Source organism: Delphinapterus leucas, chromosome 13, assembly GCF_059928025.1.
Source record: "Delphinapterus leucas isolate spDelLeu-1000000601 "Yukka" chromosome 13, BTC_Dleu_Yukka2, whole genome shotgun sequence".
NCBI lineage: Eukaryota > Metazoa > Chordata > Mammalia > Artiodactyla > Monodontidae > Delphinapterus > Delphinapterus leucas.
The window spans coordinates 14,841,358-14,869,222 of record NC_143141.1 but is presented as its reverse complement, the minus strand read 5'-3'; the positions used below and the strand labels follow the sequence as shown (position 1 = coordinate 14,869,222).

At 47.0% G+C, this 27,865-nt stretch overlaps 1 protein-coding gene across 4 annotated transcripts in view; it reads right to left on the bottom strand.

Moving 5' to 3' along the window:
- The window catches only part of ST3GAL5 (ST3 beta-galactoside alpha-2,3-sialyltransferase 5), a 47,772-nt gene extending 20,195 nt beyond the window's left edge, over positions 1-27,577 (bottom strand). The window contains exons 1-4 of one of the 4 annotated variants that reach the window (XM_089922863.1): positions 26,886-27,187; positions 9,035-9,300; positions 4,214-4,337; positions 1,581-1,692 (exon numbers count right to left, since the gene is read on the bottom strand). In XM_089922863.1, the coding sequence (XP_089778989.1) occupies positions 1,581-1,692; positions 4,214-4,335 (234 nt within the window). In that variant the 5' untranslated portion in view covers positions 4,336-4,337; positions 9,035-9,300; positions 26,886-27,187. Of the gene's footprint in view, positions 1-1,580; positions 1,693-4,213; positions 4,338-9,006; positions 9,301-26,885; positions 27,188-27,432 lie in introns of those variants that run through there. The other 3 variants (XM_022556136.3, XM_022556133.3, XM_022556139.3) reach the window with 3 other exon arrangements.
- Between the last annotated feature and the right edge of the window lie 288 nt (positions 27,578-27,865).

Genomic DNA, 27,865 nt, shown 5'->3' with positions numbered 1-27,865 from the left:
TCAAGTGTCAGCATTTCAGGGTTTTTCCAGGAGACAAAAAAACAGAGACAGGATGTCTGCAAAGTTTATCCAAGCGAGCTGTGGAAGGCCTTGGAATTGAAAGGGATTTGGGAACGTCTGCAAGGCCAGCCGTTCGGGAGGGAAAGCCCGAGTGGATGATGCGGGACCACATCCTGCTCCAGCAGAGCGGAGGGGCTAACGCTGCCGAGATGAACTGAGTCGGCCAACGTCTGAGGGACAGAAACAGCAGGGGAGGAAGGCCCCGTGATCAGCAACACCCCTGAGACACAAGGATTCTGCACAGGCCAAGCTGTGCCTGTATTAACTACAATACACTCTTTCCATTTACATGTTTATACCTGTCTGTACTATGAAAAATGTGAGGTACTTCAAAGCATATACAGAAGAGAAACGCGTGAATAAAAACCAGGCCTAGAAAAGGAGCTTTGTGCATACTAGCTTACTGCACTTGGATGACCATCCCATTGCACAGACGTTGTTATCTACACCTCACAGCTGAGGAAACTGGGACTCCAAACGACTCAGTCACTTGCCTCGGGTCTCAATGTTACGAAGTGGCATTTAGATTTGAATCCAGGTCAGAAGTTTGAGCTCTCTCCTCTGCATCATGCCACCTATAACTTCTGGCTTCCTCTCGGTGGACGCTCCCTACCCCAGCAGAGAGCAGAGTCATCAGGAGACGGGACTCTGAAACCACACTGCTGGGTCCAAGCCTTCACACCACCACTTACTTGCTGAGATAACCTTAGACAGGTTACTTAAGGTTCTTCCCTATACTCATCTATGACGTGGGGATAATAACAGCAGCTGTATCCCCAGGACTGTTATGAGGGTTCAATGAGTTTCTATTGCTAAAGCATTTTCAGAACAGCTACACAGTATATACTAAACTCGATTAACTAAAACAGTTAACTAAACTAGGTGTGAACTTGGGCCAGCAGCTTAACCTCCCAGGCCATCATCTGTAAGATGCAGAGAACCCTGGGATATCTCTCAGTCATGATGATCACTAAATGAGATAATATATGTAAAGCAGCCATACATGTCGGTTATCATTATTACCATGCTACTTTACTTAAAATCACCTGTCTTTTGTCCAAGGCTCAACAGTATCAGATAATTTACAACTCAAACAATCAGTGAAATCAGGATTTAATATGTCAACTGATTAAAAAAATAAATATACATTGAAGGAAAAATCTTGAAATACAATGTGAAATCATTAAAACGAAAAATAAAACACAGAAATGACAAATGATACTAAAAGAATTTCTTCCTGATCTGCTTTAAGAACAGGTACGCTAGCATCGTCATGGTATATTAACTCCATGACAGGTGCCCTACAGGGTCAAATGGAACTCACCTCACCCCACGACTTCAGTAAATGGGGGAAGAGCAGTGAGTGTTAGGCGGGCCTTTTGAAGTGCTAAGGTTAAGTGTTTTCCCTTCTGTTTATAACTTTCATGAACGTTTATTTATAACACTTGAGAGACAATATTACTATTTAAGTGTACACTTGGAAATATTCTAATTGAAACCACACTGATGGAATATCTAACCTTTATGCGGTTGGGGTCCACATAGTGCATTTTTTTCATGTCACATTCTTCAGTAGTATAATTTAACTTGAGGATATAAAGGATCCACACTCCAAACACAAGCAATGTACACCTAGAAAAAAAAAAAATCAGTTACGTATAATGACGTCGTCATGTGATAATCAAGAGAGATCATGTGAAATAACTGAAAACCTAACCCAAATAGAGTCTGCCTGCCACACAGCATAAAAGTACAGTCTTTAAGAAGACCTCTTAACTTAAGGCAGCATTTCTTATTTTTCTAACAAGATAAGTCATTTATGACTGTCTTTGTTATAAGCAAATATAGAAAAGACATTTTTCTGCAAAGGTACTGCAATAAAATCTGAATCACAATATAGATTACTGGACTTAAAAAAAAACTAAGCAATAAATTTTGAACGACAGAATCTCAGCTTCAATTTTTTGCCACTTTAAAATAGTCAGTCCTGAAGATGGTTATTTTGAGACTTTAGTCTGCCATCTTCTCTGATGCCTGGCTTTCGGAATAAAGTCATATTCCTTGCCTCAATTAAAAAAAAGAAAAAAAAAGTCAGTCTTGGGACTTCCCTGGTGGCGCAGTGGTTAAGATTCTGCGCCCCCAATGCATGGGGCCCGGGTTCAATCCCTGGTGAGGGAACTAGATCTCACATGCATGCCGCATTAAGAGTTCGCTCTACAACTAAGGAGTCCACGCGCCACAACTGAGGAGCCGGTGAGCCACAACTAAGGAGCCCACCTGCCACAGAGAAGACCCGGTGCGACCAAATAAATAAATTAATTAATTAAAAAAAAAAAATATATATATAGCATTTAGCATAGTATACCATAGATGCTAAATAGTTCTTAATATTTGAGGATTATGTTGCAAGAAAAGTATTGCTAGGAAGTGTTTTCAAGACTTCTTGATTCTCATTTCAATAGACTCTACCATGAAAACTTGGACAAGCATCTTAATTCTTCTCTGGGATCAAATACAATGCTAAGTGAATGGGATGAAACCATTTGCATAAAAAAGAGACGGTCGGGGGAGGGGAATACACACACACAGTATTTCTTACATACACAAGACTGCTAATATTGGTCATCTTTAAGTGGAAAGAGGAAATGTGGGGAGCAGGGATGGGAAGATGTTTTACTGAGTACCTTTAACATCTTTTGAATCTTGTGAATGCAGTATGACCTATTCTTTTCTCCAGTTCCAGAAAAGGTATTATATTCAGTGCATTAATAATTCCCTTATTTTGATTATAAAAGAAATAAAAGGGGGAATTCCCTGGCGGTCCAGTGGTTAGAACTCCGAGCTTTAGATGCAGGGAGCACGGGTTCAATCCCTGGTCGGGGAACTATGATCCCACAAGCTGTGCAGTGTGGCCAGAAAAGAAAAAAAAAAAGGAAGGAAGAAAAAGTTAAAAGCAGGCCCAGAATCTACAGCCCTGATTCCGTTGTTCTGTAATTTCTGGTCGCAAGTCTGTCTCAGCCATACTGTAGGCAGCACGGGGCCCAGGTCTATCTCCCATGCAGCCAGCACCCAGCATGGCGCCAGGCATACGGGGGCCTCGATAATTACTGGTTGATGACAAAAGGAGATGGAAAATGATCTGAGTGTTTATTAACATACATTTCCTTTCCCACCTTTCTTCTTCTACACCTCCCGAATTAGTAACATGAGGTGGGAGGCTAGATTTCAGGGTTGGATTTCTACCTGTCGGCATGAAAGAAAGGGTAGTTTACCACCTGGTTTGGCTGGTACCAAGTAAAACTGACAAGTTCCTCCTTTAACAATTCTATCTCGGGAGTTCCCTGGTGGTCCAATGGTTAGGATTTGGCGCTTTCACTGCAGTGGCCTGGGTTCAGTCCTCGGTCGGGGAACTGAGATCCCACAAGCCTTGCCGAGTGGCCAAAATTAAATAAATAAATGTAATAAAATATTTAAAAAATAAAAAAACAATTCTATCTCTTACTAGGATGTACGGGTGACCTGGCTGGTACCCCTCTCATCCTGTTTAGTGTTTGATATTCAATGTTATTCAAATGCCTGTAGGGGACTTTAATTAACTGCATTTTTAGATGCACCGGAAATGGCAAAGGTAAAGGGGATAGCCCTCTTGCACTAGGCAGCAGCTGGAAGGGCTGTGCACTAGAAGCTGTGGAGCCTGGAGACTCCCGGGCTGGTGCTGTGCTGCCACCAAGCACAGCCTGATGCAGGAGCCCACAGCACCTGTGGTCTGAGCCTTGACTCAGATGTGCCTTATTTCTTTTTTTTTTTTTTTTTTTTTTTTTTTGCGGTACGTGGGCCTCTCACTGTTGTGGCCTCTCCCGTTGCGGAGCACAGGCTCTGGACGTGCAGGCTCAGCGGCCATGGCTCACGGGGCCAGCTGCTCCGTGGCATGTGGGATCTTCCCGGACCGGGGCACGAACCCGTGTCCCCTGCATCGGCAGGTGGACTCTCAACCACTGCGCCACCAGGGAAACCCAGATGTGCCTTTAAATGATCCTGAACAAGGGTGACCGCGGATGAGAGCCATCTTCAGGGTTCTCACTGAATTTTTCCCCCAGTTCTACCCAGTTGACCCAAATCAAAGGTGTCTTGCGGCCCGAGGGCTCGTGCTTACTTGAGGATGTCTTTTAACAACAAGCTGGGTCTTCTCATCTTGTTCTGAGCGCGGGTGTACCATTGCAGGGAGGGCCGCGAGCAACCGCTTTTCAGCTTCACACGGTTGTACTGGCTTGGCATTGCTGTGAAGAGAGGAGAGGGCAGGAGAAGGGAAAGAGGAAAGTGAGTTCAGCAGATTATGCTTTTAAAGAGCTTTTTTTTTTTTTCTTGGCCTCCCTGCACAGCTTGCGGGATCTTAGTTCCCCGACCAGGGACTGAACCTGGGCCCTTGGCAGTGAAAGCACTGAGCCCTAACCACTGGACCGCCAGGGAATTTCCTAAAGAGCTTTTTTTTTTTTTTTTTTTTTTTGCGGTACGTGGGCCTCTCACTGTTGTGGCCTCTCCCGTTGCGGAGCACAGGCTCTGGACGCACAGGCTCAGCGGCCACGGCTCACGGGCCCAGCCGCTCCACGGCATGTGGGATCTTCCCGGACCGGGGCATGAACCCGTGTCCCCTGCATCGGCAGGCGGACTCTCAACCACTGTGCCACCAGGGAAGCCCTCCTAAAGAGCTTTGATGTGGTATAGCCATACCATGAAATACTACTCAGCCAAAAAAATGAGTGACCGATTGATACCCGCAACTGGATGAATCTCGAGGCAATTATGCTGAGCCAATACTAAAAGGTTACATGTTGCAGGATTCCATTTATATAATATTCTTGAAATGACAAAATTACAGAAATGTAAACAGATTAGGTGTCAGGGGTTAGGGAGGGGGTGGTGCAGTGGCTAGGGAAGGGCAACAGGAGGCGTCCTTTTGGTGATGGAAATATTCTGTATCTTGACTGTACCCCTGTCAATATCCCAGTTGTGCTATTCTACGGTTTTGCAAGATGCTACCATTGGGGGGAAAGTGAGTAATCTGTGTTATTTCTTACAACTGCATGTGACTCTACAACTATCCCAAAAGTAAAAGTCTAATTTTTGTTGAGTCTTTAACTATTAGAGATACTTACGGAACTATTTACAGATGAAACAGGAGAAATGAAATCTGCTTCAAAAAAAACCAGGAAGGGGATAAGTGTTTGTGGGAATAGCTGACACAAGTTGAGCTTTAAACTGCTGTAGAATCTGGGCAATGGGTACATGGGGCTCACTATACAATTCTCAAAACGATTTGAAATTTTCTATAATAAAAGTTTAAAAAGAAAGCGGTATATTGAAAAACAGGAAGAGGTTTACACTAAGAAAAAAAGAAAAAGAAAACACAGCAGTTTAAAAAAATTTTAATGGCAACTTTAAAAGAGGTTTTCTTTAAAAAATACATATGTTCTCTGGTATGCTTGCCTACTTATTCTTCTGGATTAATTTTATTCTCAAATTTTCAATTTTTAAGCAATATTACAAGGGGTATTGTAGTAGAAATCAAAACATCTCCCCTCATATCAGTTTCCCCCTTCCTCTCTCCTCTGGATTTTTAGCTGGACACATGGCCTCCCAGAAAAAAGACATTTCTCAGCCACCCTTGGAGCTAAGTACAGCCTTGTGACTACGTTCTAGTCAATGGGATACAAGCAAAAGTGACCCGGAGAACTTTCAGGGTGCTTTCTTTGGCATACGCCCTCTTCTCCTTTATCCCCCTTCCTGCTGGCTGAAATACTGACACTTGATGAGCCACTTTGGACCACACAGCATGTCACCCAAGGGATGGAGGAGCAACAAGAGAGAAGGGGCCCGGGTCCCTGGACCACCCCAAGGACAGAGCTGCCAATCAACCTTAGACTGCCTGCCTCTGGACTCTTACATGACGGAGAAATAAACCTCCATCTTGTTGAAGCAACTGTTAATTAAATCCCAGCTAATACAGGCACGGATTGTGTTATGATATTTACATATTAATTCAAGAAATAATGTCTTTACTATACTTAGTCTTGAAGCCAGGAGGAAGTTATATCTCATTATTCACTTCATTTCCCCCATTAGTGCTGTGCCATTTTCTTTGAAAAAAAAATCTTTTATCAAATTGACATCCAAGTATTTGATTTCTTGCTACTGTAAACGCTCTCCCTCAACTGCAGTTTTAACTGTGTAACACCAGAGGACAAGAATTTTCATAGACTTGCATCACTCCATTTGAGTAGTTTCAAAAAACTGAGCCAAGGGCCTCACTAGTAAACCTCTGCTGAAGAATCTACTGAATTCTTAAAGGAGAAGCGAGATCAACTGAGACCCTGGAAGGTTTTCAATCACCACAACTTCGTGGTTACTTAGATGCACAGTCAGCCAAGTGGTGGGTCCTAGGGGGCTGCCTATGACCAGGGCATCTATAAAAAGGAAGATTCTATGATGCCCGTGTTTTTATGACCAGAATGACACTTCACACCCGCGTGGACCTCCCAAGAACAAAGCAGGCGGTGGTATTGGAACCGGGATCCCACCCTTGCCCACGGCTGGCGCGCTGGATGGCGCTGTGGGCTCTGGGCTCTACTCTGCCCCCTCTTTCTCATCTGCTCTGCCACTCAGGCTGCAAGCCTGCAAACTGCATTCCCAGACTCTCTCTTCTGCCACCCAGCTTCCTGAGGAACTGTGATTGTGTGCCGTCTGGGTGGAAAACTGGAAGGCAAAGGGAGGGGGCAGCCTTTCATATCTCTATGGTTTCTGGTTTCCTGCTGGATAAGGACTGGGACATCAGATGACTCTCTTCTGCTACTTTTAGGAAAGTGGAACCAAACAGGAAGAGGCTCTGGAGGTGAGAGGAGGGTCTACAGTCCTGGACTCCTTCCTCTTCTCACCACTACTGCCACACAACACACTCACGCATCATTCAAACGCTCAAAAAAAAAAAGAGAGACAGATACAAAAGAAAAGAAAAAGACAGTTGTGTTTTTGTTTTGTTTTTCCTATCACACTGGAGGGGATCTCAGGAGAGACCCCTAGGCTCAGCTCCTCCACCTGCCACCTGAGAAGTCTGGGGCAACTGACTCTAACTCTTGTAGCTCAGTTTCCAATATTACCTACCTCCCAGGATTCATGTGGGAATGGTGGTTGCACATAAGAAGCACTACCTCAGTGTTGGCTGTTGCTACTGTTACACAGAGAGGGAAGTGACAGGCATTTTATACAACTATCTGACAGGGCTTTAAGACATCTGCATCCTTTAGGCACTCTCATTTCTGGCCACAGGTTTCCGCTCCAGCCCCATTAGGGGCCTGTCTTCAGTCCTATCCATGTCCCTTCCTGGGGATCTCTGGAGAGGCAGCATCCTCCCGAAGCCCCTCCTGCGCTCACCCAGTCAGGTCCCGGTCAGTCTCTCTCTCCCCAACCCCTTTCTAAACGCCCAGCTTCCTTCACCGGCCTCTCCTCCCCACCCTGACGGCCCAGCCGCTCCTTCACTCGGTCTGCGCACCATGCTGGGTGCCTTAGAACCACGCTTCCCTCCCGACCTCTGCAATGGTAAACTCCCCTACACACGGTGCAGGACTCCAGGGTCCCGGTTCCCACCCTCAGCACCATTTCCTCCTCGCTCACGTATATTCGCGACAAGGTTCACCACTTGCCTTTTACTCACCTCCTCAAGGGATCAGACCCCAAATCCATCTCCCTCTGCAGGCCTCTCACTCAGCTCAGACCTGTCTAGCTAACGACCTGCCTGCTATCTTCTCCTCAAACAAAATCACAAAGCAGAATCTTTTCTCACATCATTTGGTAGCTGTACCATCTACTCAGTCATCCAAGCCCAAACCTGCAGGTTGACCCCAGACTTCTCCCTGGCATCCCCAGGCTCAATCAATCCCCAGGGCCACTCAATCATACCTTCTTGAACTTCCCGGGCCCACGGGCATTCTCTTAGTGGAGGTCACTTACCCAGACTCCCCTGTCTCAGTTTTGTCCCTTCAAAGCCATCTTTCTATGTATCTGCTTACTGGCTCCCAGCTCATCTCAGGTGCTATGACTTCAGGTGACAAACTTGTCTGTTACACTCTAGCCACAAAGAAGTACTGTTGGAAGCCTGGATGTGCCACATTGTTGCCTCCGTGCCTTTGTACAGATGCATGCTCCGTCTGGAGTCCCGGTGGGAATCCCCCCACCAACGATCTGCCTGGTGAAGTGTCTCCTTTCATCCTTAAACCCTTCTCCTTCTCTGTGAAGATCATTTTCAACACCATAACCGTCCCTGGGCACTTCCCCATCCCTGTTTAGGAACTGAAATGTTCTGTGTACATTTGGGGTCTCCTCTACCTTTCTGCAAGCACCTGGAGGACTGAGCTGCAGGGCCGGGGCTTTGCTCATCTTTGTAACCCTAACACCTAGGATAGGGCTTGGCACACAGCAGGCCCTTAAGAAACATCCCACGTTGAATGGAATGTGCATGACTCGCCTATGGTCTGTTATCAAACAAGATAAACTCCCCCCCCCCCAAGTGTACTTTCCCAATGATATTTAAGATTAAAACTAAAACTGAATGTTAACAGCAATTCTAAGAGCAAAGAGTAAAGTGTAAACTCTACTGAAACATCTAACGTGTCGAGCAGCAGGGAAATTTGTTGGTAAATTATGGTAAATTAGAATACTCTGCAGTTGTCAAAGCCTTTGCTACAGGAAGTGGAATCTGTGACCACAGCCTCAGCATCAGCTGGGAGCAGGTTAGACTTGCAAAGTCTCAGCACTGCCCCCTCCATCTGCCGATTCACAGGATTCATGTGAACGTTAACGTTTGAGAAGCACTCAAGGTATTCGGTCCATACATTTATTGGCGCAGAAAGACACTGCAAGGAAAAAGCAGGTCTGTAAAAAATTATGTATATATACCTATAATCATGTTCTAGGGTGCACCTACTCAAGGTAGGAGAATTTGATTTCCCGTGAAGTCAGTGAATCCTCCTACTTGGGTTGGAATGTCTTCTTCCAATTTAGAAGGGACCATATGGATTCAACACGACAAAAGGAGGGCCAAGCAGAGTCATCTTCACACACGTGCTGTTGACATACGGCTGGGTGGCCTTAAGATGCTCCCTCGGAGAACCCGGGCTTTACGTATTTCTAGTCATGATCATCTCTGCACCAGCTGCACTGTGTCCATTCATTTCTTTTGTCTTTAATGTGCTGTTTGGTGGAGGACGGGTTGCAATGAAAAGTTCAATTAAAATGCTTATCATCATGAGACGTGTTACACATAATTTCTGTCTTTTTGATATACATTTATCTCTCGTCTTCCCCACCGGAATGTAGACTCCATGAAAGCAGGGGTCTTTGTTTTGCTCACCACTGAGTTCCCGGTGCCTAGGATGGTAAGGGGCACACAATAGGCAACTAATACATATTTACTGAATAAATACTCAAGCTTCTTATGAGGTTTCAGAGGTGATGCTGGTTTCAGGCATTCCTCCCAGGACGTGTGTTGGCAAGCCATCACCATCTGTCCCGTGGCACTCTCCTGGCTCTGCTTCTCCATTTCCTTCACGGGCAGCTCATCCCCTACCACCTCCTTCTAAGTGCTAGGGTCCCAAGGCTCATAAATGTGTCCCTCCTTTCATTCAGACTGCCAGAGTAAGAGCCTCCACTAACCCTTTCTATGCAGAAAAGGCCTGGCTTTCAAAATTATATATTTCTACTCACAGGTAAAACTGTCACAGATGATTCCCAAGTGCTTGTATACCTGATGAAGAAATCATTCTTATTAAGGCCCTGACGAAGAAATACTAAGGCAAGGTCCAGGCCTCCAGTCCACTTGTAGAACTGGCACTAACATTTTCAAATTAAGACTTAACCATCCAAGATAAGAATACAACAGACGCTGCAAAGCAGTACATGACAAACTGTCAGATTAACTGTACAGCCAATTACTGGTGCAAGAGAGGGTAGGACATTAATATTTATTGGGAGGAATAAGCCTACACACGATATCATTAAATCCGAAAAACACCTTCTTTGGGGACTTCCCTGGTGGTCCAGTGGTTAAGAATCCACCTTCCAATGCAGGGGATGCAGGTTCGATCCCTGGTCAGGGAACTAAGATCCCACATGCCGCGGGGCAACTAAGCCTGCACGCTGCAACTACTGAACCCACCCGCTCTGGAGCCCTCGCACCACAACTATAGAGAAGCCCGCATGCCACAACAAAGATCCCACGTGCCGCAACTAAGACCCGATGCTGCCACATCAATCAATCAACATTAAAAAAACCCAAGCACCTACTTTTTTGAATTGCTATCTGCATTTAACCTGCCGAAGGTCACACATAGACAAGTAGGGAGCTGAAATTTCCAACCAACATCTATCCATGTCCAGGTCCACGCCCTTCCACCTGGGGGGGGTACTTAGGCAGGGTAGATATTGGAATTAGGTGGGTATACCTGTATGTGAAGGTTTTTTTGGTTCTTTATTTTTTTTAATAATAAAGGCACGGTCAAAGCACAGATTATTAGAAACAAAAACCTGAAACTGACAAAGCAGTAAATAAACCAACACAGCTGGAGTGGACAATCTGGGAAGATGAGCAGGTAGAGCTTAGATATTAACACGGCAGCCGGAAGAGCATATGCCCTTCAAGGTGGAAGGTGTCTTGAGAAGGACTTCACAGCAAGAGAGAAGGAAGCCTCACCCTAGGCTGTCCGGGGACAGCGGGGCACGACACCGGACGCTCGGGTGGAAAGGGAGCCTGAGGCCCATCCTGGTGAGGAAGAGGATGGGAAAAGGGCAGAGATCGATCAAGAAATGATGAAGGGGCTTCCCTGGTGGCACAGTGGTTGGGAGTCCACCTGCCAATGCAGGGGACGCGGGTTCGTGTCCCTGTCCGGGAGGATCCCACATGCCGCGGAGCGGCTGGGCCCGTGAGCCATGGTCGCTGGGCCTGCGCGTCCGGAGCCTGTGCTCCGCAACAGGAGAGGCCCGCGTACCGCAAAAAAAAAAAAAAGAGAGAAATGATGAAGACTAGCGCCAAAAAGAAGCAGGCAAAAATCAACCTGGGTCCCGGTTATGGAAAGCAACAGGATCGGAAGTCAATTTTTGTGGTTTAGTGATGATGATGTGAAGAACTTGAGATGATAAATAACTCGACAAAGATGCCCAGGATGCAGCTGGAAGTGCGGCCTGGACTCCCCAGAACGCCCATCCCTCCAGCCAGCCTTTCTTGGCAGGTCCGAGAGTGATTTTCTCTCCTGTGGACCTCGACTGGTACGAGTCACACGCCATCCACGGGAAAGCGGAGGAGACAGTCACTGAAATCATGCTTGGATTTTCTGTTTTAGATGAAGAACTGTACTTGATAGAGGAGGACAGGAGACAAGACAGAAAGCCTGCCTCAGGGGGGACGGCTTTGGAATGCGCAGAGATTAAACACCTCCCGCTGCCAAGGATAACACACCAGCTACAGCAGGCGCAGAGGGGGCTGGGTGAGGAGGGGAGACCCACCCCGCGGGCAGAAGGAACGAGCAAAGCAGAGGCCTGGGGAGTCTGGAGAGCGAGTGACTAGGTACAGCTGCGAAAGTATGGCCTGGGGTGTGGGCGCAGGCAGGAGTTAAGGGCAATACTGTGGTCTCGTTGGGCACCCCAGGGCTGGTGCCACATCTCGGCTGTGAGTGTTGACTGCTGACAGCACACCGCTGCCCACTTCTCTGAGGATCTGTCCTCTGTCCCCAGCCAACGACTGATTGACAGGGGGACAAAAGGCCTGGGATTACCCTGGAGAGCAATTCAAGCTCCAGAGCTCCCTGGGGGAGCAGCTGAGACCACAGTTCCTGTTCCAGGCTCTGCTTCTAGGGAAGCTGACCTAAGACAGGTCATTAGGTCAGCAGGGTCAACATATGGATGATGGCAGAAGGTCACGGACGATCACGAGAAGCCCTTGAAGATTTTATTCAGGGGGGTCATGAGATGTGGAAGAGAGTCGCCGGGGAGGCAGCAGGGACGGGGTGGAGGGGGACAGCCAGAGACTGGGCCCCTCTCAGCAGCAGACCCTGTGCCCCAGCCCCCATGCTGTGGCCAGGCGGGCAGGAAGGGCTTCCAGCTGCAGCAGAGACAGGGCTTGAGGCAGGTCAGACGTGGCAAGCAGGCAGGCGGGAGGAGAACTCAAGTGTCAGGGAGGTCACAAGGAGGACGTGTGCCCTTGCGGAGTCCCCAGTGCCAGTGGGCCATTAGGCTGATAAATGCCAGCTTGGAGCCCTGGGGAGGGATCTAAGCTGGAGTATCAGTCAGGGGTGCACTTGGTCGCACATAACAGAAACCTGGGCACCAGCCAAGCCCAGGTTTGGCACCCAGCACAAGCCAACTGGGGGTGTCTTTTTTTTTTTTTTTTTTCTTTTTTTTGGCCATGCCGCGAGGCATGCGGGATCTTAGTTCCCCAACCAGGGATCAAACCCGTACCCCCTGCAGTGGATGTTTGAAGTCCTAACCACTAGACTGCCAGGGAATTCCCCAGGCGTGTGTTTTTCTTACAGAACAGGCGCAGTGGCTCTGCAAAGCTGTCCCTGTCCCTGGCTCCCACCAGCCTCTGCTCCAAACTCCAAGCAGGAAGGAGAAGAGGGATAAGCCAGAGAGGAAGGGGAGGCACCTCCATCAGGAAAGGAAAAACTTCCCCGGAAATCCCTGACGGGCTTCCAATTCTATCTTGTTAGCCAGAACTGCATCACGTGACTACCCCCAGCCGCAAAGTTGTCCAGGAACTTTTCACAAATTGGGCAGGCTGCTTCCACACAAAATTAGGATTCTGCCAGTAATGAAGGAGGAGAGAGGGAATCTAAATCAGCAGTAAGGCCAGCCACAGCCGAGAAAAGGGCCTGGGGCTGTTTAGATAAAGGAACAATTAAGGTTGTTCTAAAGAGATTAGATCTCCAAGGGGAAGAACAAAAGGCAGAGCCTTCTAGGGGTTGGAGAGGTGAGGAAGAAGCACAGAAGGTGCTGCTGGAAATCAGAAGAGGAAACCTTAAAATCTGTGACTCTGCTGTGACAGTTCCAAGCCTGGGTTCCATAACATTCCGGAAATTCAACTATTTAAGAAAGGAGCACAATAGCTCCTAAAACAAAATGCATTTTGGATCGCTTTAACCTAAAAAAGTAATATGGGTGCCCCCACTGTACACAGAATAAAGGGTGACTTCTAATTTCATCAGTTCCTCCAACATGCTCTGTGGGAATGCCAAGATGAAATGGATTAAGTCCCCGCTTTCTAGAAACCCGAGGTCCAGGGAAATGACAACAGGAACGTAACTCCAATGGCGTGGGGAGGGCTTCAGGAAAGGAGGCTGTTCACAAGTGTGGTGCTGGACATCCAGCACAGACACAGGCACGGTGGCCTCCCCAAAGCCCACCCACAGGTACTATCACAAAAGCCACGGGGCTAGGGCCCAGAAGCTGGGAAGCAGTGGGTCAGAATGAAGTTCTAAACTAAACTTTCTTCTGCCCCCAGCCAACAGGAAGGAGAAGTGGCGGCGGGGAAGATGGTCTCGTTGGAAAAGTTCAAAAGCACACCAGCCAGGGCCTTACCTGGGGCTCACAGAGTCTTGGTGACCTGTGCTCCCTGTCCAACCAAGCTGACAGGCATCCTCATATAATCTAGGTGGCTAATTTCAAACCAGTTTCAGCCGTGGAACTCTTTTTTGTGTTTCAAACAGGAGCACTCGCTTAGAATCCTAACATATAACACAGATAAGAGGCATGGAGTTGATCGCTTGCAGGGTTTCTCTGCCTCGGCACTACTGACATTTGGGGCTGGGTAATCCTTCGTTGTAGGAGGCAGAGAGGCTGTCTTGTGCATCGTGGGATGTTTCACAGCATCCCTGGCCTCCACCCACTAGATGCTGTTAGCATCTCTGGTCCTTGCCCTCTCTCCCGGCTGTGACAACCAAAAATGTCTTCTGACCTTGCCAAACGTCCCCCAGAGGGCAAAATCGCCCCCGACTTTACCCATTGGGATAAAGTCACTATATATTAAAATCTCAATACTGCTGTATTTTTTAAAGGATTGCAGGTAATTAAACAATGCAAAAACTGAAAATCAAAGACTGTGGGCTAAAAATGGATGTTTCTTGACCTTCAGTATCCAATCTTTTTCTAGATTTGGTTTGGGTTGCATAAGCTCACGAAATCCTGATTCGGCAAGATATGTGGTCGTGTTCTCATGTGTACAAAAGAACAGGAACCAACTGGCAGGCACAGCCCTGCATTCACACACCAGCCTGCTGAGGCGGGTTCACAGGTGTGCATGGGGGAGGAAGGACAGCTTTCACTCCTGGATCCATGCAACTCAAGCAGATCACCTTAACCATCTCAGTCCATGCCCACCAGCAAAGGGTGCAAACCTCTGCTATATGGGACCTTCCTATTTCTGCTGGGTAGGCAGTGTCTCATTTCTATTTTAGGAATGTGAGATTTCACCCATGATGTCAAAACCACAACAAAAGTGCTGGTGAGAGCACTGATGCTGAGATCATGCTCAGACATCTCCCCAAAACTTCTAATATTTGTTCAATTTAATTGATCAATGCCTCCACCCGTCTCAGCCTGCGGTTCTCCAACCTGACCACGCACAAGAACCGCTTGCTGCTGTAACGTACGCAGGTTCCCAGACCTCATCCCCAGAATTTCCCACCTGGCAGGACCAGGTGAGGACACCAAGTGTGCATTTTAAGCAAGTTCCCCCGAGTTCTGTGGGTATGGCCCTTTAGGAAACCTTGCTCTCCAGCAAGCTTCTCACAGCTGCGATTAACAACAGATTTTAGCCTAAAGATTTTCAGATCCTCCTGCAAACTGCACAAAATTATGAGGACCTGTCTTCTGAGAAAGCAAATAAAAGTGTTGCTCTGCGAATATGTAGTCTACACTCTACTAATTTTGACCACCTACCAAGATGCAAGCAACTGCAAGATGATTCTGAGGTATGCTTTTTAATCTACTTCTAATCAACTGGTATAGCTCCAATGCGGAGAATACATGATGACTATCATTCAATCGCCTTTTTATATGTTTAAAATTGTTAAAGGCAATTAACTGAGCCCTCACAGTACGTGAACATTTTCCAAAATGAGAACATGCCCGGCAACTGCAGACGGTATTTCTCCAAGGTTTTACTGAAGTGACAAAAGATATTAACAGGACATCCACTGTTGCAGTGTCAAATCTGGAGCCCTCTCCCCGTCCCCGCACTCTCCTCACTCGCCTCTTCTCTCTGCTTCAGCCTAGTAGGCCTCCTGCTGTTCCTCAAGGGGTGGGGAGGCCATCCCCACTTCCACTTCAGGGTCTTCGCTGGTGGTTCCCTCTGCCCCTCTTCCAGAAGGCTCCCTCCCGCACCATCTTTATCCTGGTTTTTATTCAAAAGTCGCCTCCTTGGGCTTCCCTGGTGGTGCAGTGGTTGAGAGTCCGCCTGCCGATTCAGGGGACACGGGTTCGTGCCCCGGTCCGGGAAGATCCCACATGCCGCGGAGCGGCTGGGCCCGTGAGCCATGGCCGCTGAGCCTGCGCGTCCGGAGCCTGTGCTCCGCGACGGGAGAGGCCACAACAGCGAGAGGCCCGCGTACCGCAAAATAAATAAATAAATAAATAAAGTCGCCTCCTTGATCACCCTCTGTAGCACTGCATTCTCACCCTAAGCCCTGTGATTCACCTTCCTGCTTTACTTTACCTCATACACTCATTACGACTCGTACGTATTTGCCTACTGTCTGCTCTCCCCTCTGAAACATAAGATTCCTAGACTGTCAATGTTGTTCACTGCTGTAACCTCAGAATCTAAAACAGTGCCTAGCATGTAAAAGGCACTTAAATACTTGAACGAATGAACCAATGAATAAATGAATGTACTGGTCAGCAGCCTGGACCCAGATCCCCACAGAAAAGCTAACCCAAACTCAGCAAGATCCTAACAGGCCACAGATGTGAACACCAGATCCCTCTATGCGTCCAGATATCACAATCACTGGTTATTTGTACAGTCTCCAGGGCACACCTGGCATACAGACAACAGGGACAGGAATCCTTTTTCAAACAAGAATCACTGCGTGTGTATGGTGAGGAAGGGAGATAAATGATTGTCCCATCCACCACCAAGGAAATAAAAGAGCAACTGGAACATCGCTTATATGTGGAATCTAAAAAAGCATAACTCGTAGAAACAGAGAGTACAGTGGTAGTTAACAGGGGCCGGGGAGGTGGGTGGGAGAAATGGGGAGGTGTCAGTGCCCAGTTATAAGAATAAGTTCTGGGGATCTAATGCACAGCATGGTGATTATAGTTAATAATACTGTATTTGCATACTTGAAAGTTGCTAAGAGAATAGATCTTAAATGTTCTCACCACAAAAAAAAAAAAAAGATAACTATGTGCAGTAATGGATGTTTTAGCCAAGGCTATGGTGGTAATCATTTGGCAACATACAGGTGTATCAAATCAACATGTTGTACAACTTAAATTCATACAATGTCATATGTCAATTATATCTCAATAAAGCTGAGGAAAAATCCAATAAAAATAAAAGAGAGACTGGATCTGTTTTGTTTTTCAAGAAAAGAGGGAGAAAATACTTAACTGTTTGGCTGTTGCCTGTTTCACGGTGGCCAAGTCACCTCTCTGAGGATGTCTGCTAACATGTAAGAAGCAGGTTGGGTGCTAATGAAGTTACACTCTGCCTGGGAAGCCTCTTTCGCAGGACAGCTGGAGGTCTATTCTCAACCAGGCAAATGTGTGCATTGGAGTTGGTTGACCAGATACCTGGGGATGCAGCAGGAGTGATACCTTCTGGGACAACAGTGGTGGCGACATCAACAGGAAGTTGGAGAAAGAACCTTCCTGTCAGGTGAAACCACACTGAGTGGTCTCTAACCTGTATTCTACAAAACCAATTCTGAAGAGAGCTCAGTGTTGCTGGAAATGATTCAGTAGCAACCCTGGAAAGGGCAGCCACTCAGAGTGTTGGCCTCTGATGCTACGCTGGCCGCAGCACCACGATCTGGAGGCTTCTGGGTTTTAAAAACTTTATTTCTGGACATAATCTCAAACTTACAGAGAGACTGTAAGAAAACTACAAAGAATTCCCCTCACCCAGACTACCCACTTGTTACCATTCTACCACATTTGCTTGGTGATTCTATTATATGATGCACATACCACTTTTTTTTTTTTTTTTTGCGGTACGCGGGCCTCTCACTGTCGTGGCCTCTCCCGTTGCGGAGCACAGGCTCTCCGGATGCGCAGGCTCAGCGGCCATGGCTCACGGGCCCAGCCGCTCCGTGGCACGTGGGATCTTCCCGGACCGGGGCACGAACCCGTGTCCCCTGCATCGGCAGGCGGACTCTCAACCACTGTGCCACCAGGGAAGCCGATACTACTTTTTTAACCACTTGAAAGTAAGCTGAGGACACAATGACTTTCACCCCTAAATATTTTAGTATTTCCTAAAAACAAGGACATTCCCAGGCACAACTGCAGTATTATGATAAAAATCAGGGAATTACTGTTACTTTAATACTGTCCTCTAATTTAAAGACCTCAGACAAATTTCTTTAGCAGTCCCAGTAATGGCCTCGGAGCAAAAACAGGATCACATGTGGCATTCAGCTGTCATATCTTTTTAGCCTCCTCTAATCTGAAAGAGTTCCTTTATCTTTCATGACTTTGGCATTTTTTGAAAAGTACAGGCTAATTGTTTTGTAGAATGTCCCTCAGTGGAGATTTGTCCGTTTCTTCATGATTCAAGTTACACGTTTCCGGCAGGAATATCACGGAAGTGGTGCTGGTCTGTCTCGGTGCATTTTCTCACGAGGCACCTGATGTTGCTTTGTCCCATTACTGGCGATGTTAAATCAATTGGTCAAAGTTGTGTAAGGCAGCGGGCTTCCCTGGAGCGGCTGGGCCCGTGAGCCATGGCCGCCGAGCCTGCGCGTCCGGAGCCTGTGCTCCGCAACGGGAGAGGCCACGACAGTGAGAGGCCCGCGTACCGCAAAAAAAAAAAAAAAAAAAAGAAAAAAGAAAAAAAAAATCTGTGTAAGGCAAGTTTAACTACTGTCAAGTTACTCTTTTCGCTTTGTAATTAATAAGTAACTTGATGGGAGATACTTAGAGACTAAGTAATTACCCTGTTCCTCATCCAATCTACTGGTTTCAGCACCCAGGATAAGGATAAAATTCTGTGTGAGGTCAAGCAAGGTCAAAGTTCAGGAAAAAAATCCAGGGCTGGTTGAAGCAGTAGCTGAGGGGCAAGAATTAGCATTGAGACTCCTCTATCAGACTTCATTCAAATAACCACAAGGTGTGTTCACTCTTCTCTATTAAGAAAAAAACACCTCTAGATTTGCTTTGGAGAGTATTCCATGAGTGCCTATGACTCTATTTTCTCTTACGTTGAGTCATGCCTGCTGGACACAGCCGTTCATTTACAAGTGTCCAGTGGCAACACCCAGGTTCAGAGGGCTGACAGCTACCCATCCTCATGTGGAGGCCTGGTTCTCCAGGGGCAATGCTGAGGGGTCAGCTCTGTGATTTCTGGTCCGCTGTGGCATGGCACAGGGAGCTATATTTAAAAACAAAACTCCAACTCTCCACTGCCTTATATTAAAGCACAATCAGGTTTAGGAGCTCCGGTTTGGATTATTCAAGAAACATTAAAAAAAAAACAAACACAACTCTGTTATCACAAAGTTAGAAACTTCAGAAAGAACATTTTGAAATCACACACCGGTCGTTACACTACAGTGCAGTGATATCCACTGCTAACATTCTGGTCTATACTCCATCTGCCTTTCCTCTTTGCATATGTATATTTTATCAGGTTTGGGATCATATTACCTATACTAGCCCTCTTCAGGCTGGGTCCACTGGAGATTAAGCCCTACAGAAAAGGATCTGAGTGTCTATTTTCTTTAAAGATTTTTTTTTTTTTTGACGTGGACCATTTTTAAAGTCTTCATTGAATTTGTTACAATATTACTTCTGTTTTACGTTTTGGTTTTCCAGCTGCGAGACATGTGGGATCCTAGCTCCCTGACCAGGGATCAAACCCTCATCCACTGCCCTGGAAGGTGAAGTCTTAACCACTAGACCGCCAGGGAAGTCCCTGAGTGTCTATTTTCTTAATTCTCCCAAGGATGGTATATAACTAGAATCACTCCAGAAGCACAGGGGAGAAGTTAATTCATAGTATACAATGGTGACCTTAGCGCATTAGGGCTTAATTCTCTTGTAGAGCCCCAGCTGGGGAGGGCTGGTCTGTACTGTTGTATAATTTGCTTTGTTCACCTAATAATCCTTTAAACAGACATTTAATAAGCATACACCAAGCACTGGGAATATAAAGAAAACTAAGACACAGCCTTTCTCTTGAAATGAAAAACCCAGCTAGGGAAAGCAAAAAATAGTTAAATACTCAAAATGCCAAATAACAGAGGAACCTGGAGCGCCCCGGGCCAAGGGACCACTAGCTCCATCAGACGAAATCAAGGAGGCCTCCCTGAGGACATGATGTGTAAATGGATCCTTGAGGGACAGGCAAGACCTCAGAGACAGAAAGAAGAGAGAGCAGGCACTCCGGATGGAAGGAAGGGCATGTCAAGATGCCCAGAGAGGGCTGCTCAGGCCAGGTCACAGGGGACCTGGAGGAAAGTGGCAGAAGATGTGACAAAGAAGGAACCAGGCCCTCCCAACTGGCCCCAGAGGAGGAGGCGGCCTTAAGTGGTTCTTAAGCAGGGAGGCGGAGAGCTCACAATGGGATGTAGGAGGCGATGGGACGGAGTGGTCAAGGGGCTGCTGTGACCACCGCAGCCAGGGGTGATGGGGCAGCTGAGCCAGAGCAGGGACGGCGAGATGGGGGCTGACAAGAGCGGTGGAGGAAGAAGAGGCCACGGAACTTGGTGACTGAGCTGGCAGGGGCTGTTCTTGTCGGACCCAGCCAGCCGTGATCCGGCCTGCGTAACAAATTCAGGCCGCTAACGGGAGAAAAAAAAAGAAAAAAAATAGCAAAGTATGCAAGAAGGCTCCACCAGCTGCCACCACTCCACCATCCGCTGAGATGATTTCCCGGCCGAGGTGTGGGCACCCATCAAAGAGGAGGAGGCCAGAGGGAATAAGACAGGACACGGGGATAAACTGAGGAAACTGTCCAGAGAACTGCCTGTCCTCCTTGGGCCCCACCAAGCTCTAACAAAGCACCTTACGTAACAGCTCTCTGGCGGTGGGCCTCCACGTGACAGCAAATTAGACGAGCAGAATATGCTACAGCAGAGCACGTCTGTGGCAACCTCAGGAGTGCCATAAATAAAGCCAAATCTAGAAGCTACCTTTTTAACGGGAGATTTCCCTCTTAATCTAAAGGAAACACAAGGAGTCAGGCTGAATAAATAATACTTAATAGGAGAAAGTGAAAGTCAGTAGAATGAACAGTTAACAAAAGCAACTCTGGGACCCAATACAAACAAGCTCCAAAATGGCGACCTTCCCCCAAACAGGAGTATAAAGGGAAACACCAGGTGTGAGATGATGGAAAAGTGAGTGTGCAAATTCTAAAATAACCAAGATCCCACCCCAAAAAGAAAGGGTAAGGATATGGGTTCTTAAGGTTTGGGATTATCAAGAGACATCCCCAAACAGGACCTTAGCAATAGTCCTCAGGGAGCAGCTGGCAGGTCAATGGGGAAGGGAAGGTGGAGGATGCGATACGCAGTTTATGCACTAACCTGGTACAGTGGTCCCTCAGTATCCACAGGGAATTGGTTCCCGGACACCCCCTTGGATACCATATCCATGGATGCTCAAGTCCCTTATATTAAACGGTGCAGTATTTGCATATAACCTATGCACATCCTCCTGTATACTTTATTTATTTTTCTTTTTTTTGCAGTATGCGGGCCTCTCACTGTTGTGGCCTCTCCCGTTGCGGAGCACAGGCTCAGCGGCCATGGCTCATGGGCCCAGCCGCTCCGCGGCATGTGGGATCTTCCCGGACCGGGGCACGAACCCGTGTACCCTGCATCGGCAGGCGGACTCTCAACCACTGCGCCACTGGGGAAGCCCCCCTCCCGTATACTTTAAATCATCTCTAGATTACTTATAATACCTAATACAATGTAAATGCTATGTATGTAGTTGACACCATGCGGCAAACTCAAGGGTTGTTTTTCGGAACTTTCAAGAAAGTTTCCGTTTTGAGTATTTTTGAGCCACAGTTGGTTGATATGGAGGGCTGGCTGTATTCAATAACCCTCTTTGTTCTACTGGAACAGAAGAAACATACTAGTCATGTAAAACCCCAAATCCATTACCAGAAAGTGGTAATGACCCCAGAAAAGGAACTGGAGGGACAGCGACAGGGAACAACCTGGAGGCTGACAGGCCCTGGCAGTTGAGAGACTTGAAAGAGAGGGAGCAAACACAGGAGACAGAGGAAAGTTTTGTTTGGGTCGCTTTAAGCCCAGAATAAGTTAAGCATGTTTGAGTTCCTAAAACTGACAACATGTATTTAGGTCTGTAAGAGGCATGGCTAAAACATACAGTTGCCTTTCACACCCCAATCACATGTCCCTTTTACTATCTGCTCCAAAAATGTGGGAAACCAGCACTTGGGCAGGCTCCCAAACAGGCATACTGTCATTCACGTAACCCCGTTTTTAATCAGGCAGGGAGTACGTGCCTGGGGGTAGAGCAAGAAGCAACACAGAAACAGCCTCTTCTAAAAGCTCTCATCTCATTTTCAAAATCAGACAAGTAGATCTAACACCAATGTAATTATTTTCCTCATTTTTCTTTTTAACTCACTCCACATTGGACATGAGGGCAGTGTTAGGAGGTATTTTACATTTGGAGGACGTGTGTATGTGTGTGTTTGGGAGGGGCTTAGAAAAGGCTCACCCCCACCCCAGGAAAAGAATGGGTAGGACTTGCTGGGGGTGGGGAGACAGGTGCCGCCTGAGCAGGGACAGTAGGCACTGAGGGGAATTTCTGAAGGTCTAGCCCCAGAAGGAACAACGTACCCAGAGGCTGGGAAAGGAAGCAGGTCATGCCATGGTGGGTTGGAATTTTATCCTAAGATAAAAGAAGCAACTGGGGGTTGGGGTGTGGATTTGAACTGGAACTGGAGTTTGGAGAGACCTCTCTTGAGGCAGGACTGGAGATGGGGAAGTCCTTTTGTGAGGCAGGACCAGTGAGGAGGCTGTCATGGAGACCCAGCAGAGTGACGATGCTGTGTCTGGAAACGCAGGAACCTGGACCAGGGAACAGAGCTGCCTCAGCCACCTCAGATCATCCTCTCAGGAGCCCTTCTGAGGGGTGGGGTAGGAATGTCCTATACACTGCAAAGACAGGGATGCATTTGCCTCATCTACCCCCTCCAGGCCAGACTGCCTGAGTCTGGATCCCGGCTCTGTCCCCGAGAGTTTCTTAGTTTCTTAACCTCCCTGAGCCTCAATATCCTCATCTGTAAAATGGGGATAATAATGGTACCAAACTCATATGGCTTTTGTGAAAATTAAAAGAACATATATATACATATATATATATACACACACATATATGTAACATGTCTAAAACAGGTAAGGACAAAGTGAGTCAGTAGAGCATTTATCTTTATTTCTGTCCTATGTTTTGTAGCATGTGGGTTTGTTGGGGGGGGTGCTTATAAGATTTTCAAAAAGAGCCACCCTCTGCCAACCACAAAACACTCTTAGATTCCCATGACCCTCGATTCACTTGGCAGATAACTGAACCCCACCACTGTTAGCTCTGACTGTCCTGTTTATCACCACAAATCTCCTCAACATTTACAGGAGGCGAAGACACCATAGTCACATGGGGCTGCTGGGTAATTCAAACGTGGCCAGACCAAACTGAGATGTGCTCTAATAAAAGTATAAGATACACACAAGGCTTTGAAGACTTAGTTTGACCAGAAGAACGTAAAATAGCTCAATAACAATTTTTATATTGATTTCATAATATATTATACATATTGGGTTAACTAAAACATATTATTAAAATTAATTCACCTTTTTTTTTAAATTCCTTCCTTCTAACTCCTTGGATTTATTTTAATTGCTGTGTTCCTAACGTCTTCCTAATTTAGCTGACTAGCTCATTAGTTTTTGACTATTTTCTTGCTAATATGAGTAATTAAGACTGTGTATTTCTCTTTAAATACTGATTTAGTTGCATCCCACAAGCCTTACGTGTACAATTCATTCTACAAGTTTTTTTTTTTTTTTTTTTTTTGCGGTAAGCGGGCCTCTCACTGTTGTGGCCTCTCTCGCTGCGGAGCACAGGCTCCGGACGCGCAGGCTCAGCAGCCATGGCCCACAGGCCCAGCTGCTCCGCGGTATGTGGGATCCTCCTGGACCAGGGCACGAACCCGTGTCCCCTGCATCGGCAGGCGGACTCTCAACCACTGCGCCACCAGGGAAACCCCATTCTACAAGTTTTGATTTATATATTTTCATTGTTATCACTTCTTTATCTTTCAAATTCAAAATTTTTAATTTTTAAAATTATATTCTTAAATTGATACATAATTTAGTTTCACTGTGTTCAGAGAACTTGGTCAATACGATACCGATTATTTTAAATGTTAGGACTTACTTTATGACCTGGTATAAGTTCGATTTTTGTAAACGTATAATCTTCACTTGCTGGAACTATGTTTTCTATTTAATCAGTTTGATCAAGCTTATTAATTGTGTTGCTTGTTGAATCAATCCCTTATTGGAAAAAAAAAAATCCCTTACTGGTTTTTAGTAAGCTTGTTCTATCAATTACGGAAAGAGATATGCTAAAATCTCTCACTATTAGGCAGGTTTGTCAACTTTTTCTGTCATTCTGTCACTTTTTACTTTATACAGCTTGAAGCTGTGTCATTAGGCTAGAAGAATAAGCATAAGAGTTAGAAGGTTTTTTTATCTTCCTGGGAAACTGAAACTTTGATCCACCGGTTTCCTTTTAATTTTTTAAATGTAGCTACTAGAAAAATTTTAATTATATACATGGCTTGGCTTATATTTCCATTGGACAGAGCTGGTCCAGAGGAAGAATAAGCAAGGAAACCAGCTACAAATCCTGGGCGACTAAGGACTTGACTGCAGAAAATGACAAGCAAAGAGAGGAGAGTACTGGCAGCCCTGTAAAAGTACCACAACTCTGTTCTCCTCTCTTGCTGCTGAAGTCTAGATTGGAAATGAGAACAAGACGCTTGTGAAAAGCAGAAAGGAGTTGATGAACTCAATACATATAAGCCTTTAATTATGAAAATGACACCTAGTCTTAAAGGCAGACTTCATGTTCAAAACACAACCTGCTATTCCATCAAAACAAATTTGTTATTTGTATCACTTTTTCCCTGTTTAAATTAATCAAATCATACCACCTGATTCTGAACTATTAATTCCAGATATTTAAAACTGGAAAAGGGGAAGAATTCATGGGTATAAGGAGCTGATGAACCATCCAGTAACTTAATCCTGGATATTCTTCCACACTCTAAAGGGGGAACAAAAATGTCTTGCTGAGTTTGGAAAATCTGTTGAACAGTAGTATACTTATGCCTACTTTCCTAGTATGTATGCTCTACTTAGAAAAACAAAGAAAAAGCTGTCCAGGTAAGGAAAGCCTGGTAGTGTCCTTGTAGCCCTCCAACCTCGTTTTTCTCCCGCTCCCCTATCCCTCTTCCTCACTCCCCCTCTGCACGTGTGCTCAAGCTGGGTCTCTCTCCCCGGACAGCCTGTGTGTCACCAACCACAGTCATGCAGTCATGGCTCCCTCCCACACTAGGCCAGTGATTCACCCACTTCTGGATGCCTTTGCTAACTTATACCCCTCATACCGATCCAGCCCTTGCTTCTCCTTCCTCAGCAGTTAGGGAAGTTCGTTCCATCATTAATGTGTGTATACTCCCAGTTGCTTTAATTCTGCCAAGGCTTCCCAGCTAGACCAAAAACATAGAGCATACTCTCTGGGAGTGTCTCCACAGGCAGTTCAGATTAAATCGCTTCTCAGCAACTAGCAAGGTGTGAAAAATGAGGTTTGACCCTCTTCCAAGACTAGCCCTTCCGCCCTCAGCACCTGGATGACTCACACAGAGGACCCAGAACCTTTTTTACTGTCCCATTCACCTCCCAAGAGCCAACCTGCTAGATAAACTCCTGCCAAACAGACCAGCAGGGAAAGCAGGGAAGGACTGAAGGAGGCACATCAAAGAACAAAGGGTTTGTTCTTATCCTGTCTTGAATATAGTCTTAAAATTCAATACTACTACTCAACCATAAAAAAGAACGAAATAATGCCATATGCAGCAACATGGATGGACCTAGAGATTGTCATACTAAGTGAAGTCAGACAAATATCATATAATATCACTTATATGTGGAATCTAAAAAAACGGTACAAATGAACTTATTTACAAAACAGAAATAGAGTCACAGATGTAGAAGAGAAACTTATGGTTACTAAGGGGGGTGGGGGGAGGGATAAACTGGGAGATTGGGATTGACATATACACGCTACCGTATATACAACAGATAACTAATAGGGACCTACTGTAGAGCACAGGGAACTCTATCTACTCAGTACTCTGTAACGACCTATATGGGAAAAGAATCTAAAAAAGTGTGGAGATATGTACATGTATAACTGATACACTTTGCTGTACAGCAGAAATTAACACAACACTGTACATCAACTATACTCCAATAAAAATTAAATTAAAAAAATTCAGTACTAATCTATTGTGGTAATATGAAACAATTTGGCAGTCTGTGCCAAAATCATAAGCATTTTCAAAATAGGTAGTCATAACTGTGCATTTTTAGAATTTCTGCCTGTTGGCCCTCTCCGTCTTCTACAAACACCTTCGTGCCTTCCCACCTCACCCATTTCTTTTCTCGCCTAGAGGAAGACACAGCTACTAATCATAACCAAGGTTCATTTTATCTTACAGCAACAGCAGCACTCAGACAACGGACAGACACATGAAAAGGCTAACGACATTCCAGTCACAGGGCTCTGCCAGTTCACATTAGTCTCTCCTTGTCCCAGCACTGACTGGAACTTAGGTGATCCCCTGGCTCTACGACTAGAAATTTAAGACATTCTTCTAAACCATCAAGCTTTCAGGATTATGTGAATGAAACCACAACCCATCCTGACAGTTTTGAGTTTGTGCCCCTTCACTCAACAGACAGGATGCCTCTTCCAGGTTCAGGACAGCGCACTCTTCTGTGGAAGAGGATTACCAAGAGAAGGGCTCCGCTTAACACCAGAGGGCAGGAGATGCGTCTCCTTTCTCTTTGTAATCCCAACACCCAGCATGGTGCGTGGCCTAATGAGCAGGCAACCCGAAGGTGCCAGATGAAGGGTAGCAGGTAAAAACCATTTTCCCTTTTAAATGAACAATACCTAATGAAGCAACGTCATAAACACGAATTAAGACATGAGGACATAAATTTGTCTTTCAAGTCAGCTAATGATTCTGCAGGACTCTCTTCATTGGTCAACACATTTTGCAGTCAGAACCACAGAACCAGGGGCCTGAAAGGGGCCTTGGCCATCAGTAGGTCAAACCTCCCAGTACAGATCAGGAGATGGAGTCCTACAGGGGGATCAGTGTCCGCCAAGGTCACCCACCTGATGTGGGGTTGGGGAGGACCCCTCGCCTCTTCCTATTCGAAGATGCTCCCCGAAAATCTTGCATTACTTACACACTAAAGGCTCATATGAATGCCATTGCTTACAATTCAGGAGAAACCAAAGGTCACCAAAACGTGTCTTTTCCGCAGGGCTGGCCGCATTGAGGAAGCAGGGAAGATCACTGGCCAATTTCTACCTGCAGACACCGCACGCTTTCCCGATGGATGCAAAGGTCAGTTTCCGGAGCTGCTAGTCATAGGGTCCCCCAATTCTGTCCCGGGGAAATGAGTCAACTCTGCTCTCCTGGGCTCAGAAGCTTCCAGCAATGAATTAAACCCCAAGTCGATGTGAAAGACTGAGGGGAAAGGGACACCGCGCCTGGACCCCACGTCCCGGTCGTTCACCCCTCAGCCTCCACCGCGTCCACACTTGCGCGGGCCGCGGCGCCTCCCGCCGGTCCACTCCGCGCGAGGCCACGACTCCCAGCCCGCGCCCCCGCCAGGCGCGTTTGGGGGAACCGTGCCCTGGGCGCTGCCCGCGGGGGCTTGGGCGGAGTCTCCGGGCCCAGCCACGCGGGGGCAGGGACGGATCTGCGCCGCCGCCCCCGGCCCGCGGGCCCCGCTACGCAGAGGAGGGGGCTGCGCCACGTACCTCGACCGGCAGGTGCCGCCGCCGCCACCGCCGCCTTGGTCCGCGGCTGCAGGGGACGCCGCTCCGCGCCGCCCTCCGCCTTCGTCCGCATATTAGGGAGCGGGAGGCAGCCTGCCACCAGTCCTGGGCCCGGCGCCCCGGCCCGCCCCCTGCGCCGCGCTAGCGCCCATTCAGTCCCGGACCATCCGCTCCCCAGCTCAGATGCGGAGGAGGGGCATGGGGCGGGGCCTGGAGTCACGAGGACACGAGAACCAATCGGAGCGCGCGAGGGCCCCAGAGGCTGCCCCGCTGCACCGACGCTCAATCCTCCACCCTGCGGGGTTAGGGGAACTGGCCCCCCCCAGCCAGACGCCCGTAGCTGGAAACGCGCTTGGCTGTGTGCTGGCCCGGGTGAGGGTCCCGGGCACCCACAGCCCTCTGGATCTCTGCGTGC